This window comes from Eschrichtius robustus, chromosome 2, assembly GCF_028021215.1.
Source record: "Eschrichtius robustus isolate mEscRob2 chromosome 2, mEscRob2.pri, whole genome shotgun sequence".
Classification (NCBI taxonomy): domain Eukaryota; kingdom Metazoa; phylum Chordata; class Mammalia; order Artiodactyla; family Eschrichtiidae; genus Eschrichtius; species Eschrichtius robustus.
In genome coordinates, this window is record NC_090825.1 from 161465711 (window position 1) to 161483079 (window position 17369).

The 17369-nt window shown below is 50.3% G+C and overlaps 1 protein-coding gene across 2 annotated transcripts in view; it reads left to right on the forward strand.

Annotated features, from left to right (window-relative positions):
* ADAMTS2 (ADAM metallopeptidase with thrombospondin type 1 motif 2) overlaps positions 1–12862 on the forward strand; it is a 228170-nt gene extending 215308 nt beyond the window's left edge. For both annotated transcript variants that reach the window (XM_068536537.1, XM_068536538.1), the window contains 5 exons: positions 337–469; positions 1278–1485; positions 2940–3069; positions 3982–4071; positions 10097–12862. In XM_068536537.1, the coding sequence (XP_068392638.1) occupies positions 337–469; positions 1278–1485; positions 2940–3069; positions 3982–4071; positions 10097–10554 (1019 nt within the window). In that variant the 3' untranslated portion in view covers positions 10555–12862. The remainder of the gene's footprint in view (positions 1–336; positions 470–1277; positions 1486–2939; positions 3070–3981; positions 4072–10096) is intronic.
* Positions 12863–17369: the final 4507 nt, after the last annotated feature.

A 17369-nucleotide genomic window follows, 5' to 3' on the forward strand; every position in this document is an offset into this window, starting at 1 on the left:
TACACTAGACTGGCTGGAGGAGCCTTGCAGGCTGTATTCCATGTTTAGCCAGGTCCTCAGAGCACATTAATTCAAGGTGGAGTAAATGACTAAACAATGGGAGAGGAAATAGAACCTTCCCTCCTGCCCCAGGAAGCCAGCCAAGGGGCAGGAGAGAAGGGGGCTACTCTCCCTGGCCTGTCACCGTCACTTGGCCTGGGGTGGTGGGTAAACACCAGGTTAGATGTGTCCCTGGCCGACCCCCCCACCCCATTAGCAGGGTGGGGAGAACGGGGCTAAGTGGCCTGAGGAGCCGCCCCTCCACGCCACTGAGCCCCCTCGAGCTCTCGTCTTCAGGGTCCCAGTTCACCAAGTATGGCTGCCGCCGGAGGCTGGACCACAAGATGGTGCACCGAGGCTTCTGCGACTCCCTCTCGAAGCCCAAAGCCATCCGCCGGGCTTGCAACGCGCAGGAGTGCTCCCAGCCCGTGTGAGTGCCAGGGCTCCCCGGCCCCCAGCCCCACTAGAGGAGGGGAGGGAGAGCCCTGGGGCTCCTGTGGAGGGTGGTGCAGGATCTGGTTCCCTGGATGCTCTGGGCCTCACGTGCCCTGAGACGTTTGACAGATTCTTTCTCACTCACCACGTTCTATGGAGTCTAAGATGTTGCAGGCTGTGCGGTGCCCGCCTGCTTCAGACCTGCTAGACGGAAACAATAATGTGCATCTTACAAATGACAACAAGTGGTAATGCTCACATGGGGAAACTGAGGCTCCGAGGGTGCAGGGCTTGCTTCTGGTCCTGTGGTAGATGTTTCCCAAGCAGCTCATTCCAGAGGCTGCGGCCTTGGAATGGCCACAGCCATGACCCTCCGGCTCCGGGGTTTGACAGGGCTGCATTTCTGGGCCCAGGTTCCTTTTGCAGGACCCTGAGTGGGGAAGATGGTGGGTAAAAGGCAGGTGGGGGCCGTTCGGGGACAGGTGCTGAGGGTGTCCACGCTGCTGCCCGGCAGTGTTGGTGATGTCAGCGGAAGCTGAGGTCAGAGGGCAGAGCCAGGAGCCAAAGAAGCGACAGAGGCCGGCTCTCCATGGCCACACCCCAACCAGGATCTCCCAGCCGTGGGCATGCTTGGGGTTCATCGTCTGCAGGACCTCAGGCAGGGGCCCAGCTAGCTTCCAGGGCGCCTTCCTGACAGTAGGTAGAGCTGTGCCTGGAGGAGCAGGCTGCCTTGCCTCTGTCCACCAGGGCCTCAGCCAGGCTGATTCTCCAGGGGCTGACCGTGTGCTGCTCTGCCCTGACAGGTGGGTCACGGGCGAGTGGGAGGCATGCAGTCAGAGCTGTGGGCGGACGGGCATGCAGGTTCGCTCCGTGCGCTGCGTTCAGCCACTGCACAACAACACCACCCGCTCCGTGCACACCAAGCACTGCAATGACGCCCGACCCGAGGGCCGCCGGGCCTGCAACCGTGAGCTCTGCCCCGGTCGGTGGCGGGCCGGACCCTGGTCCCAGGTAAGCAGTGCCCCGGCCCTGTGTCCTCAGCCCCCAAACCAAGCTTGAGTGGGACTGAAGTGGCCAGGGCGTTCCACCTGGGCTCGGATGCAGTTCTTGCCCTGGGCCATGTCCCGTAGGTCTCAGGGCATCCGTGGTTCCACATGGCTATGGGAAACTCAGTGGAATGTGTATCTTTACAGGGTAGAGGCTCCCATGCGCTGCAGGGGACTGGACACCCAGGAGACTGGGGACAGCCTGGGCTCCAGGAAACGAAGGGAAGCCTGGGCTTTTGTCTCTGGGGGCCAGAGGTGTGGCTAGAAGGCCGGTCACACTTGCAGGAGGAAACACAGGCAAGGGACGGCTTAGACTTGGGCTGGAAAGGATAGTCTCGGGCTGCAGGAGCCGTTCTGGGGGCAGGGCTGAGCTGATGTGAGCACTGACATCCAGCCCCCGGACCTGGTGGGTCAGGGGTCGCCAGGACCAGCCTTGGGTTCAAAGATTTGCTCAGAAGTTGCTGTAGTCATGGTTATGCTTTATTACAATGGAAGCACACAGCGTAGAATCAGCAAAGGGAAAAAGTGTTTCGGTGAAGTCTGGAGGAAACCAGGCACAAACATCTAGGTGCCCAGGATTTTCACTTGGGATCAGTCACATAGGCATAGGGTGTCTGCGTGACTGACGTCAGTTACTGAAGCCCCAGACCCCAGAGGGAAAGCGCATGCTCACCATAAATCATCTTGTTGGTGTAAACCAACCGAACAAATCGGTGCGGCCTGATCCAAGGCCTCAGGCAGGCAAAAACGCCCTTACCAGACAGACCATTCCATGAACTTGGTTCCCAGGAGTCGCCCAAGGGCCAGTCCTGAAAATAGGCCTTTCTTGGGACTGGTCAGGTTTGAGCAACGCGGTCTGCTGAGTCAACCCTTTGTCACACACAAGGCGAGGACTTGAGAATCATCCTTTGGCAGGGCTGGGCTGAGTTGTGAGCAGAGCCACAAGTCTGGGCATGGCTGCTCCTTCTGGTCCCTCCCGATGTGGTGAGGCCAAGGGGGCCCGAGACTGGAGGGCACAGTGAGGGTGCTGGTGGTGTAGAACCTTGTGTCCAGAGGGAGGGAGGGTCCTCTGCCGAAGCCTCCTGGACCCAGGCAGAGCTTTCCCAGTGGCCCCCAGTGCATAGCAGTTCTTCTGGGCCTTGGGCCTCCTCTAGCCAGAGGAGGGAGGTGCTCGTTGAGAAGCCAGAAGTGCCAGGCCCTATCTGGCCCCGCATATTTGTTCTCTCTAACTCACTCTAGAGCCCAGGAGACTGAGGCAGCTGCCTGGGGCTAGGGTAAGGCAGGGCAGGCCTCTAGCTCACCCTCTACCCTTTGTGCCTCCCCACCTCCCACGTATTGTGGGGTCACCCACTTGGGGAGCCCTTTCAGACCCAGCCTAGTGTGGGAGGTGGGCCCTGACTGGTAACCCTCTGCCGGCAGTGTTCGGTAACCTGTGGCAACGGCACCCAGGAACGGCCGGTGCTCTGCCGAACCACGGACGACAGCTTCGGGGTCTGCCGGGAGGAGCGGCCCGAGACGGCCAGGATCTGCAGGCTTGGCCCCTGTCCCCGTAAGCCTTCTGCATGCAGCAAGCCCAGGGGAGGGGGGCTGGTCCAGGCAAATGTGGCTCTTCCCACAACCGGTCAAACTCAGCATCTGTGAACTTGAAGGAGAAGCTAAGCCTGCCCAGGCCTGGGCTGGGACCTTTCTCTGGCAGGAAATGGAAGGAACTGGCATTTGCCATGCTCATCTCCAGGCCAGGCCCTAGTGAAGGATGGCGTGGACTCAGCCCATCCCTGCCTTCCTGGCACTCCCTTTTGGTCTGGGAGACAGAAACTGGATTCACAGTCACTGCACATCGGGGCTCAGCCCCCCCACGCGAGTAGGGGGTGCCTGTATGAGTACGGGGTGCCTACCGCCCTGCAAGGAGAGCAACCAGAACGCTGGCTGCGTGTAGGTGTCTGGCCAAGTGCTGGACACACGTCACCTCTTTCGGTCCCCACAACAGTTGAAGACGTAGATCCAGTCATGAGTCCCTTCTGTGGAGCAGGGAGCTCGGGAGGTCGGGTGTGCCTCCCCCAGCTGAGGAGGGGGTAGAGCCAGGACTCACTTGTTCCCAGCACTTCCAGAGCCAGCAGTCAGGGCACTGCTCAGCCCGGAGCAGGGCACGGTGGGGACTTGGAGGACAGTACAGAGATAAGGAGGCGCTGGTAGGGCCTGCGTGTGGGGATAGTAGCTACAGCTACTCTGCGTAGCTGAGACCCGGATGCTTGGTGTGGGAGAGGCAGCACTGGGCCTGGACAGGGTGCTTGGGGCCCATCTGTCCCGAGGGAGGCCTTGCAGGCCACACTGGGGAGTTGGGGCCCTCCTGTCACCCCCTCCCTGGGATACCAGAATCCAGGGAGCCCTTCTGCCCGGGGTGGGTGGGTTGGGTGCCCAGACCTGGTGCCCCAGCAGCCAAGACTCCTTTTTTTCCCTCTAGGAAACATCTCAGATCCTTCCAAGAAGAGCTACGTAGTTCAATGGCTGTCCCGACCGGACCCCAACTCACCAGTCCAGAAAACCTCGTCAAGTAACCGGCTCGTTTATAACTCTGTCTCTGCCCTCCAGTGCATGCCCTGCGCCTTGTGGAGCTTGCCGTGGGCTCCCCTCCTCTCTTTCTATGGAAAACTGCCCTGACTCTTCCTGAGCGCTCTCTTGGTTGAATCTGTTTTCTCCGGGCCTCTGTGCTCGGCTGTCCCCTTTGGAGCCGCCTGGCCGGGAGGGCCAGTCTCGCAGCGGCACGGCCCAGGGCACCGGCCTCTTGTGGGGGTGCCAGGACCTCGCGGCGATGGCTTTTAAAGGGGCAAAGATCTGTCGCGGTGCTGGAGGGGCCAGAGGCCAAAGTTTGAATGTGACCACTTGGTGACCGCCTTGCGGGGCCACATCCCTCCAGGCTGGAGCTGCGGGTCGGAAATCGAGGCGGAGCCCGCCCATCCCCTTTCAAACACCGCCTACCAGCGAGGCGAGGCCAGAGGGGTCTCGCGGGTGTGCAGTTTTGCGCCGCCGTCCTGGGCGCCCGGCCCGTTTCTGGCAGTGTGTCGGCGGCTCCCTGGCCACCTCTGCTGTTGCTGCTGCTGCTGACCCTGTGCTGTGTGTCCTCCTGACTCGTGTGACTGTGGCCTGCTTCCTGTGGCCTTTGTGTCCAGCTCACACAACCCTTGGCCCCCGTACCCTGTCCCCTTGGGGGTTCAGGCCAAGCAGAGGAGGCAGGGGTCGTGTCCCCGCAGTGGGACATCAGGACACACCACCACTTCCATCCTCTGTCCATTCGCTCCAATGGCCTTTCTCATCGTGCACACACGACCCCGTGCACGGGCGCGAGAGAGTGAGAGTGAAAGGCTGTCTCACGTGGATGCGGCCACCTACCCGTGTGAACAACTACAGAATTACCTCAATTTTTATCGCTTTTTTGCTTAGATAAAACAATGTAGAAGATGCCTTAAAGTTGAAAGGTAACAGAATTGGCTGCTAGCAACCCAGGCAGGAGGCAGGCAGTGCAATCTAGAGGGAGGCGGCCCGCTCATCCACCTTTGGTCAAGGGTAAGGCTTCCCAGTCCAGTCTGTACAGGGCTCCAGGCACGGGCTCACCTCTGTGGAAAGGAGACCCGCTCCATGGCCCGAGCGGCCCTTCGGCGCTGACTGTTGTTGGAGCCCCGAGCACTCTGCTGCCGGCGCTGCCTTACACCAGAGGGCGACTGGCCTGGCCCTGGGCGTGACCAGTGTAGCACTCCCGCCGGTCACCCCCCCACTCGCCCCAGCCCCGTCCCCTGTTCATAGCATCCCCGCTGGACGGCGCCCAGCCCTCCCCTGGCACTAGTTACTGTTATGTAAATACTCGGTGTAACACATACTAATTCTCATGACTGTTAACTTCCAACTTTGACTTAGGCAATGCGAGTGACATGAGTGACTCTGGGAAGGTGCAATACGGTCCTGAGCGTCGTGCTCTCTGTCTATATGCACTTTGGTTTATCAGGGATATTTTATTAGTGTTTTGTATGTATTCAATGACGTATTATATAGGTTCCATTGTCGTTGCTTTTCTGGTTTTTTTATGAGACAACATTAGTGTGTGCCAAAGTGACTGTGAAAATGACCTTTTACTCTTACTAACAGTGGAAAGACTTCCTGTCATGCATCCCACAAATAAACTCAATAAAAGTTCAGTGAAACTGGGTGCTTGGGTCTGGCACGCTGCTGCCTCCTTCTCTTCACCTCTGCGACCGACGGTGCTGCAGGGCTGCAGGTGCCGTTCGGGTCCATTACTTCCTTGGTTTCTGATTCCAGTGACTTTCCTGTCCCCCTTACCCTGCCCAACGTAAATACTGAGGGCCCCTCCCCCACTGAGGCATGTGCCCCCTCCTCAGGCATTTTTCAAAATGTGACAGCAGCCCGTGCAGACACCCCACCGGCATTCTGAGTTTTGAATCCTTAGTGCTAAACAAGCACCTTGCAGGAACACCTTGGCTGTCTCCTTGTGGATAAGTTCTCACAGTTGGGAAAAGGGCCCCATGTGAGCTTCTCCCCGTCTTTGGGATCCCAGCCCGTGGAGTGGGAATATGGGGTTAGTAGCTGAGACAGTGTCCAGGTCACCGTGCCCTGAGCCACCATCAGGCCACTGCCCTGGCTCCTGGCACAGCTCTCAGCCTTGGGCTACCTGTTCAGGGAGGGAACAGGTCTGTCTGACCCGGGTAGGGGCTGGGCTAGCCTTAGGAGAGTCTGGGTTGGGAGAAGGGCAAGGCAGCCGAAGGTCTAAGCGCCTGGCCTGCGACATTCACACATGGGTGTGCTCAGCTGTGCCTGCCTTGTCTCCCGAGGCCTACCCTCAGGAGCCACAGGGCCTGTGTGTCCACTCCCCTTGCTGACAAGGACCACACAGCAGGTCAGGGTCCAACCAGGGACCTACTAATCTGGGGCCTGGGCCATGTCCTGCCAGGGGGCATCTCTCCCTCCCTTTCCCATGAAGGGGTCCCGTTCTGGGGAGGAGGGAGGTCATGAGAAAAGACAACTACCCAGCGCCATGGAGACGGGCATCAGGGCACAGGGCCGGGTTCCAGGTGCCAGCCTTCGTGTGGGGGTCACAGTAGCTGTGGCTGGGGTCAGCCTGCCCAGAGCTCTGATAATTGAAAGACTCCCAGCTCAAGAGACAGGAGACCAAGAGAACTGTGTCTGACGAACTGCGTCCACTAAATCTCCTTGCCCAGACAGATCAGGAGAAATCCCTGCTGCGGGCACCTTGCCTAGAGCTGCGGGCACCTTGCCTAGAGCTGCGGGCAGGCCACCAACAGGGCTGCTCCAATAAAACCTTGTTTACAAAACCAGGTGGAGGGACCGACTTGGCCCACAAGAATGGTTGGCAGACCCTTACCCTAGACTGATGTGACACCCGCTTCTCGGATCCCAGCCTGGTGAAAGACAAGTGAGGGAGACGCTTGTTATTTGTGTGAAGGAAGAGGCACAGGTGACAGGAGAGGGTGTCTGTGTGGCAGGGGTGACCCCAGTCCCAGCAGCATGGCTAGGCCTGGCTCCATCCTTGTTGAGGCCTATGCCTCTGGCCTCCCCGCCCCAGCTGTTGGCCAAAGCCTGGGGAAGATGCTGCACCTAGTACTACCAAAGCCCCCTTGTGTCTCCTTGAGGGCTGTCATGGTGGTTTCCACACGCTTACCTCAGTGACTGCCAGGGAGGGGAGAGGGACCGGGAGGGGAGAAGGGAGCAGGGGCTCTGAGCACGCCCCACCCAGCTTCAAACAGGACTGTTCCGGTTTCATCTGTCTCAGATATTGGATATCTGTGTAAAATTTTATCCAAGGTTTTAAAACCCTGAAAGCCACATCTCAGCATCTTTTAGTCTGATTTCTGGAATCGACCCTCAGCACAAGGCCATCTGCCTTTCCCCTCCACATGTGGGCCTATTTCTCCACCTCAAGGTTAGGAAGACCAGGGCTTTTCCTAAATAGCCTATCTGTCCTTATCTCTTCATACTCTGGGTCCTGCACCCAGTCATGTTTCCTCCTTATTTTGGCCACTTAGACGCTCAGAGTCCAGGTTGGGTCCCTCTCTGATGATACGTGCCTCTGTGTATTCTTCTTCCCTGTAGCATTGCCATTCTAAAATCCATGATTTCCTTGTTTTGGACTTGCTCAGTTATTCACATTGGTCTTTTTCACATTTATGCATCCTTCGATTCACTGTTCTAGGCTCTGGTATAAAGGGGCATCCAGATACAGCTCGGGGCTCTGCCCTTTGGAGCTTTCAGGATAATGAAAAAGTCAGGCATCAGTTACCTTATCCAACAACTAAATGTGGACTTGGTAGCTGGGATGGAATGCTGGGAAGGGGAGACCCATGGCACCATAAGACCACATACTGGGGGATTTAACCTCCAAGGGAGGTCAAAGGACGCTTGCCTGAGGAAGATGTGTTTCAGCTGAGCCTCGGGGATAAGAGGAAGAGGGCAGGCACAGTATGTGCAAAGGCCCTGTGGCCACAGAGAGCACACTGCAGAGCAAGGCAATCAAGGCCTGAATGAGACTGGAGAGGTGAAAGTGACGGGTCCTCGCCCTGAAAACAATGGAGGAGCAATACAAGGGCTTCAGTCTGGACGGTGACATGGTCACATCTCCGGCTGAAGAACATCATTCTGCTTGCAGCAGGATAGCTAGATAAGAAAGAGGAAGAATGGAGACAGGCAGGCAGAAGGGAAGTTCTTACCATGTTGCAGTCAAGAGGCAAGGTAGCTTGGCCCTGTGGAGGCAGGAGAGAGGGGAGCGTGGACACATCTGAGAGCATCAGGGGAAATACTGACAGACCTGGAGATGACCGCACAGGGGATGTCTGGGGTCTGGCTTGTGCGCATGAAGGGCCATTCTCTGAGATGGGTGGCACCAGTGAAGGCCATGGGCTTGGGCCGGACATGTGGAATCCACTTTTGGGACCACAGGAGTTGAGGGGTATCTAGTAGGCTGTTGTATCCAAGTGTTTGAAGCTCTGGGAGTTTGAGGTTGGTGTCCAACTAAGTGGGTTGCCAGCCTGTAAGGGAAAATTATAAGCTGGAGCAATGGCCATGCAGAGGGCAGATGTCAGAACCACGGGCCCTGAATGGGAGGGGGCCTACCTGTCTGTTATTGTGGGAAATTTCAGCGAGCTAGCATAGCTTCACATGCAGATGTATAACGTGCCCTGTGTTAGTGCACAGAGTAACCATGTCAGATGTGGTCCCCATCAGTGGCTACCCCTTCCCTCCCTCCTTCCTTCCCACCTCCCCTCTTTCCTTCCCTTCAGTAGGAGATGAGGTCACCTGGGAGACTGAGGGGAAAGGAGGGCACAGCAGAGGTTTACGTGGGAAAAGTTTGAAATGCCCATTATGAAGAATAGAGAGTGACTGAGCGGGGAACATAGTTGGAGGGTTGGGCCCATTGAGGTCAGTAATCAGGAATTTATAATGGATGAAATATCCCCTGTTATACTGTTAAATGACTTATTCTTTTATGTTGAATGAATTTTTGTAAATCATCCCAATTTTTGTGTTGTGTGTGGAATTAGGTGTTAAGGGAAAGGGAAGGGGGTAGAAATTCAGGAAGAAGACAGAGAGTGAGAGCAAGAGGAGTTGGATGGGTCATATTAATACAGCTGCAGCCAGGGTTGGAGCCAGGCCAGGGAGAATACAGCCATGAGGAAAGAGGGAAAGAGAGAGACAACAGTGGCCTCTGCAGAGAGTCAGGGCTCTCCATGCAAGACAGACCGTGGATGACCAGATCTTGGGTGGGAAAGAAAGGGGAGGATGTGCTGGGCAGAAGGATTAGTCTATGTGAAGGCATCAAGTTCTGGAGCACTTTGGAAAATGGCCAGAAGCTCAATGTGGCAGGGCCATGTGGTGGATGGAGCAGTGGCAGGACATAAGGCTCTCAAGTAAGTTGAAGCAAGTGGAAGAAATCCCAGATAAGTCTGCATGATTTTTAATTTCTCTTTAGTCCCTTTTCAGAAACAAAGATCATCTGGAGAGTTTGGGTGAGGATGGGAACAAAATGTGGAGGAGTATGGTGAGGCCACAGCCAAGGCTCTGGGATTTGCTCTTTTGGGTGTTAGGAATTGGTTCTTTTAGGTTTAATTTTGTTATAGTTACTGCTTAAAGATTACTGTAGAGTCAAACTGTGCCACAGAATGTCATTGGGGTTACCACTGGGATATCAAATGTGAAGATCTGACAAAGTCCCATTCTTTAAGATGAGCTTGGAATCACTCCCTGAGAATAGACAGGCCTCATTTCTGTCTCAAACTTTGAGAGATACTGAAAAATCTGCACTCAGTCAGGGCCTGCTTGGAGGAGGGGAGCATTGCTCACAGCTTGTGTGGCAGCACTCAAGGGCAGGGTCCCCGGACCCACCCTGCCCAAGGGCTGCCGGATATCAAAACCACACAGGCTTTCTGTGTGAGCTCGCTTGCCTCTGTGCTGTCTCTGGGCTCTTTCAAATGCCTCCTCCAGAAAACTGCTTCCTGTGGGGGAACAAGGTCCCCCTTATCTGTCCTTTGGTTATTTGTCCCACTTTTCTCTTTCAGAGGGCCGCTGCCAAGGTGACAAGTCAATGTTCTGTAGGATGGAAGTCTTGTCTCGCTATTGCTCCATCCCAGGCTACAATAAGCTGTGCTGCAAGTCCTGTAACCTGCAAGACAACCTCACCAATGTGGACGACAGGGCAGAACCACCCTCTGGGAAGCACAATGACATTGAAGACCTCATGCCCACCCTCCCAGTGCCCACTCTAGTCATGGAGGTGCAGCCTCCGCCAAGCACACCCCTGGAGGTGCCTCTCAATACTTCCAGCACCGGTGCCACCGAGGACCATCCGGAAATCAACGCTGTGGATGTGCCCTACAAAATCCATGGCCTGGAGGATGAAGTCCAGCCACCCAACCTAATCCCTCGACGACCGAGCCCATACGAAAAGACCAGGAACCAAAGAATCCAAGAGCTCATTGATGAGATGAGGAAGAAAGAGATGCTCGGAAAGTTCTAATAAAATAGAAAGATAGCATCAATAACATTTTTTTTTTCTTGCTTATAGAGATATTCCATGGGATGGCAACTCCTGTGTTGTGGAGATGAAGTCAGATTCCTGATTCCAAAAGGTTTGGGGAAAACAAAGAGGGAGAATAATGTAAAAAAAAAAAAAAAAAAAAAAAAAATATATATATATATATATATATATATATATATATATATATATCCTGTACTTGGGTTGAGTGTGGGGTGGAGAGGAATATAGAGGTTCTACAACCCCTATCGATGAGGGAAGGCAGGAGGGATAACTCGGAGAGAGAAAACGTTTGCCCCAAGTTTCTGAGCAAGTGATTGGGAATCTTCTTTTCCGTGTGGTGACAACCTTGCTGGAGACGCAGGACATTTCCTACCGATCTGCAGACCGAGACACAAGCCCCATGGGACTCTTGGGAGAAACGATGATTTATTTACTAAGTGACCAGTCACTAAGATGAGTGCGGTGAAGTGGAGGCCGTGAACTCCAGGCTTCGAGGTGGTGGGGCAGGTGGTGAGGATGAGTGTGGTGGCCAGCTGGCACTCCAGGCTCTCCCAGGCCTCTCTTTTCTTCACTAACCCTGGCCTTGCTTGTCGCCTCTGGCCAGCCTGGCCTCAGACCCTGGGCTCCCCAGAGAGGCCCTCCCCTTCCCCAAGTGTGCTGGAAGGATGAGGGAGGCATGCACTCTGCTGGAAAGTCCAGTGAGTGGGCAAGGCTCACTTTTTTGTGTGTGTGAACATGCAGCTTAAACTTCCCAAAATTACAAGACCCAAGAACATTAGTTCCTTAGCTGGGCCTAGCCTGACATGTAATTCTTAAGCTTTTCATGTCCAGGAAAGTTCTAAAGCCTTTGAATTCTCACCAGTCATAGATCTTAGAGAACTCTTTCTTATTTCATTCCCCATTCTGTGGATGAGAATACTGAGGCTCCGGATAGGTGCTAAAAACCTTTATCGGAACCTGTGCATGTGTGTGTGTGTGAACCTCTGCATGTGGTCTAAGGGACAGAGTAAGGGGGTAAGAAACAGTGAAGGGACATCTGGGATGATGCTTAACCTTCCAAATGGTTGAAAATTAGCCTCCCCATCTCCCCAGCGCAGCCTACCTCTCTCCCCTCTGCCACCATGTTCCACACTTGCTCATACATGTCCCGGTGTCTCCAAGGAGCTTGCTGGCTCCTAAGAACCAAACTGGAGGAAACCTTTCTGAATTCTCTCATAGTATCACTTCTTAAACAAGATGTAGTGTGAAGCACTTCTGCACCCTCGTCTCTTTATCATTAGGAAATGTATCCACAGCTTTTGCTCATTGGTTGAACCCATGGCAGCTGGTGCTACTCAAGGGCTGAAGGACTGGGCAGTGCTTGCTTGGGTCCATCCTAGAATGTCGAGGAAGCTCCGGACTAACCCTAGCCAGAGTATTACTCAGTTTACCCAGCTTGGGGGCCACAGAATGGGAACACTCCCTTCTCAGATCACAGCAGAGCAGGGCTGTGTGTCTTGGGGGCTGGAAGACTTCGGGGAGGGGCCCCAGGTGGGACACACCCAGGGGGATCTGTCTTCTGTTGCAGGAAGAAAGATGCCCTCTGGGAACTGTAGGCCAGGTGGCCATGGCCCCGTATGCCATACTCAGTGCCTTGGGCCATATATCCACAGAGTTCTCTAGACTAGATGGTCCTCAGAAGTCTCTATGTCTATGAAGGCAGTGTTCACCCACTCTGAGACACTGCAAATTTCCACTGAGCTTGAGACAGGTGGAGAGCTGGCTTAGCAACAGTCCGGAGCTTCCAGAGCTGGCTGAGAGGCTCCTGCAGCCTGGGGAAGGCAGAGGATGTCTTTGAGCCAAGGTTTCCCAACACCAGGTTGAGACTCAGAGTTCCTCTTGTCCGCTGCTCTGCAAAGTCAGCTGAGGGGCCCGAGAGTCACTTCATGTTCGTGGGAAGACTCGTGCTGGAGTTTTGGGACCTGGCTCTCTGATCTACTCCTTTTGGGAAACCCATGGAATTTCATGTATAAGCCTTTCATGTGTACTTTAAAGTTGTTTGTTTGTTTGTCTGGAGTATGTTATAAATGGTGCTCAATAGCAAAGTCTTTATCAGATGAAGCATTACGACTATGTACTCCTGTCTGACAGGCAGCTGCCACGTGGGTCATCTTGGTGCTGAACTCACATCACAACATTTTATCTTACTGATGACAGCAATCAATACATTTGTTTTTCTGTATAGTAAAATTTGGCTCCTTGGTTTTATAACTTATTAAAGTCAAAATGTCTGTGTTTTTGCACATCATGCTTGTGTTTGTTTGTTACCTTGACTACACTTGTCCCCCATTCCCAGCCTAAACTTGGGCAGACAGAAGGATATGCTTCCCTCGCAAAGCCAAGAGATGTGGAGGGACACCAGTAGGCAGTGAGCCAAGGCTGCAAAGGTCAGGATTCCATGAGGGCGAGAGCTGCGCAGAAGGACCGACCTCTCTCCCAGCTCCCCGTGGAGTCAGTTCTCCAGGCAACACGACTTAGCCAAAGGCTCCCAAGTCAACCTTAGCTCAAGGAGGAGACATCTCCTCCCCCCTGATTGCAATCCCTTCTCTCCTATAATTAGGGTTTCCAGAAAAAAATATGTTGAGGTAAATTTTAAATTCAGAAAAACAGCAAATAACTTTTGAGTATGAAAATGGGACACACTTATACTAAAAGTTATTTTTTGTTTCTCTGAAATTCACATTTAACCGAGAATCTTGTAATTTTATTTGCTACATTTGGTAACCCTACTTACAATCAGTATTTTACTTTTAAAGACAGGTGCATGCTCTCTGGCCCTCTTTGATATTAGCAGGTATTGGGGAGGAGGGAGGTTGAAGGGCAGAAGAGGTGATTTCTTCTGCTTCCCTGACAAAGTAGGAATCAGGCAATGTGTACACAGTGCCGGGGAGAGGGAACAATCAGAAATCTTATTAGTTTGTACAGGGGTTATACGTGGCTTAGGAATGCACAGTATTTCTCCTTGTTCTTTGCTGTAATTTGTTTTGACTCCTTTTTAAAAAAATATGTATTTATTTATTTATTTATCTTTGGCGGCGTTCCATCTTCGTTGTCGCACAAGGGCTTTCTCTAGTTGCGGCGAGCAGGGGCTACTCTTTGTTGCGGTGCGCGGGCTTCTCATTGCGGTGGCTTTTCTTGTGGCGGAGCAGGGGCTGTAGGTGCACGGGCTCAGTAGTTGCGGCACGTGGGCTCAGTAGTTGCGGCTCTCAGGCTCTAGAGCACAGGCTCAGTAGTTGTGGCACACGGGCTTAGTTGCCCCACGGCATGTGGGATCTTCCCGGATCAGGGCTCGAACCTGTGTCCCCTGCATTGGCAGGCGGACTCTTAACCACTGCGCCACCAGGGAAGCCCCTTGACTCTGTTTTTATAGTACAGTTAGTTATTTATAACGGGGAAGAGGAATTCGTAATGGGTATGTGTGAATGTGTGTGTTAGCAGTGGAGAGTAAGAGCCTTGGGTGAGCAGAAACTGGCTGAGACTAAATATGGCAAAGGTAACTCATAACTGGATAACCCAGCAAGGTTATTTTAGCAAACAGTCCCTGGGTTGTAGAGGAAGTGGTAAGGAAGGCCCAATCTATGCTTCCTGAAGAATGTTGATAAATGGTTAGGAGGAGCCAAATGATGTCATTACTGAGGATTTGACCACCACTCCCTCCTCTGGGCAACGTGTGAGTCCCTGATTTGCATGCACAGAGCAGCCATGCCATGGTCATACCCAGGGGTTTATACTCCACTGTGAATTCTTAGCCCAGGGGAACCCAGTACACTCCCATTTAGAGGCCGTGTAGCCAGTGCCCCCGGAACCTCATGACCCCACACTGTTCTTGCTTCATCTTTGGGGGCTCCCTCAGGGACTAACCTCAAATACACATAAAAGATACACAAAGACAGTGTGTGAGTGCCCCACGGGGCACTGAAGCAACAAATGCCTTGGTTCAAATAAGATTCTTCTAGTTTCTTTAGGTGAACACTTAGATCACTGATTTTCCACCTTTCTTTTTTAAAACTCTATGCATTTATGGCTATAAATTTCCGTCTATACAGCTGTAGCTGCACCCCACAAAGTTTGATATTTCATACATTTTTTGTCATTTCATTCCAACTAGTTTCTAGCTTCCATTGTGACTTCCTCTTTTACCTAAGGGTTATTAAGCATGTTGCTTAATTTCCAAACATTAGGGGGTATTCTGGTTATGGATTGTTATAGATTTCTAGCTTATTTTACTGTGGTCAGAAAACATTTTGGGGAATATTTCAACTCTTTGAAATTAGTTGAGGCTGGCTTCATGGCCCATGATGTGGTCAGTTTTTTTTGTTTTTGGTTTTTATTGCACATGTGCTTGAAAGAATATGCAACTGGCAATTGTTTATTTATTTATTTATTTATTTATTTATTTATTTAGGTTGTGGCACATGGGATCTTTGTTGTGGCATGCAGGCTCTTAGTTGTGGCATGCAGGCTTCTTAGTTGTGGCATTCGGACTTCTTAGTTGCGGCATGAGTGTGGGATCTAGTTCCCTGACCAGGGATCGAACCCGGGCCCCCTGCATTGGGAACAGAGTCTTACCCACTGGACCATCAGGGAAGTCCTGCAACTGGCAATTGTTGAATACAGTATTCTATATATGTCTGTGATGTCAAATTGGTTAATTTATTATTCAGATCTTTTGTATCTTGACTTAGTTTTCTTCTTGTTCTATTAATCTGATAGAAAGTTGTTTTAATACCTCCCACTGATTGTGGATTTTTCTATTTCTCCTTGCAGTTTTATCCATTTTTGCCCTTCTTTTTAAAAAATAAGCTATTTTACTATTTTGAAGTCTCATAATGGGAGCATACAAATTTCTAATTGTATCTCTTGTTGGTAACATTATCCTTTCATCTTTATGAATTGATCAATTTTATTAAAAAAAATTTGAAAATTTCCCCCCTAATATTAGTATAGCTATATCAGCTTTTTTTTTTTGGTTAGTGGTTGCACAATATAACTTCTTCCATTCTTTTACTTGTAAATTTTCTAGATCTTATGTGTGCTATTTGTACTTTGTAAACATATAATTTTCAATATCATCTAACACTTTAATCTTCTGATTAGACCATTTAGTCTATTACATTTAATGTCATCACTGACACCAGTGCCCTTATATCTACCTTCTTTTGTGCTATTTGTCCTGATCTGTAATTTTTTTTCTCTTCTTTCTTGCCTTCCTTTGGATTGGGTGCTTTTTTTCCATTCCATTTTAGCCCTATGTTAGTTTTGAAGCTACATACTACTTTTCTCTTATTTTAATGAGTATTCAAGACATTTCAACACACACTCTTAATTTACCAAAATCTATTATTCTTCTTAAAGTGACCTTCTTTCCAACAATGCAAATCCTTAGAATAGTGGTCTCAAGCTCTATGGTGCTGAAAGATAAATTTTTAAAACTTTCATTTCATCATGGACTAATAAAATATAAAAGAATTAATAGAATAATAAGTAAAAAAGCAAAAGGATATACAAAATACAAGCTTAATTTTAAAATAATTTTGAGGTATAATTGATGTACAATAAACCACACATACTTAGGTGTACAATTTGACAAGTTTTGAAATATATACAAATGGGAAATTGTCACCACAATCAAGATAGTGAATATACCCGTCACCCCCAGTAGTTTCTTCCCACCCCTTTTTAATCTCCCTCCCCTTCATTCCTATCTCCAAGCAACCACTGATCTTCTTTGTATCACTACAGATTAGTTTTCATTTTCTAGAATTTCATAAAAATAGAATTAAATAGTATTTACTCTCTCTTGCTGCTTCCAGTCAGTATAATTATTTTTTACATTCATCCATGTTATTGCATATATCAGTAGTTCATTCCCTTTTATTACTGAGTAGTATTCCATTGTATGAATACATTACTGTTTGTTTATCCATTCAGCAGTTGATGGACATTTGGGTTGTTTCTAACTGTGGCTTTTACAAACAAAGATCTATGATCATTTGTGTATAGGTCTTTGTATGGTGTGTGTATTCCTTTAAGCAAAACACCTAGGAGTAGAATGGCTGGATCGTATGGGAGGTGTATGTCTAACTTTTTAACCAGCAGCATACGAGACTTCCAGTTCATCTACACTGTCACCAACACTTGACACGGTCAATCTTTTAAATTTTAGCCGTTCTAAAAGATATCTAGTAGATATATCATTGTAGTTTTAATTTGCATTTCCTTACTGAATAATGATGTTGAGCATCTTTTCATATCTTTACTTGTCATAGGTAGATAAATCACTCTATCAACAAATAGATGTAGATTGATCAATAGATAGATAGATGATAGAGAGATATAGATTGACCAGTCTTCTTTAGTGAGGTGTATGTCAAATCTTGCCAAATTTTCATTGGGTTATTTGTTTTCTTATTTAGTTTGGAGAGTTCTTTATATATTATAAATACAAGTAATTTATCAGATGCATGCTTTGAAAATTTCTACCAGTTTGTGGCTTATCTCCTCATTCTCTTAACAATGTATTTTGAGGAGCATAAGTTTTTAATAAAGTTCAACTTATCAATTTGTTCTTTCATGGACTGTACTTTTCATGCTGTACTAAGAAATCTTTGCCTAACCTAAGGCCACAAAGATTTTCTTATATGTTTTGTTCTATAAGTTTTATATTCTTAGATTTTATATCTATATCTATGATATATTTTGAGTTAATTTTTGTATATGAAGTGAAATATGGATCCAAGTTCACCTTTTTGCAT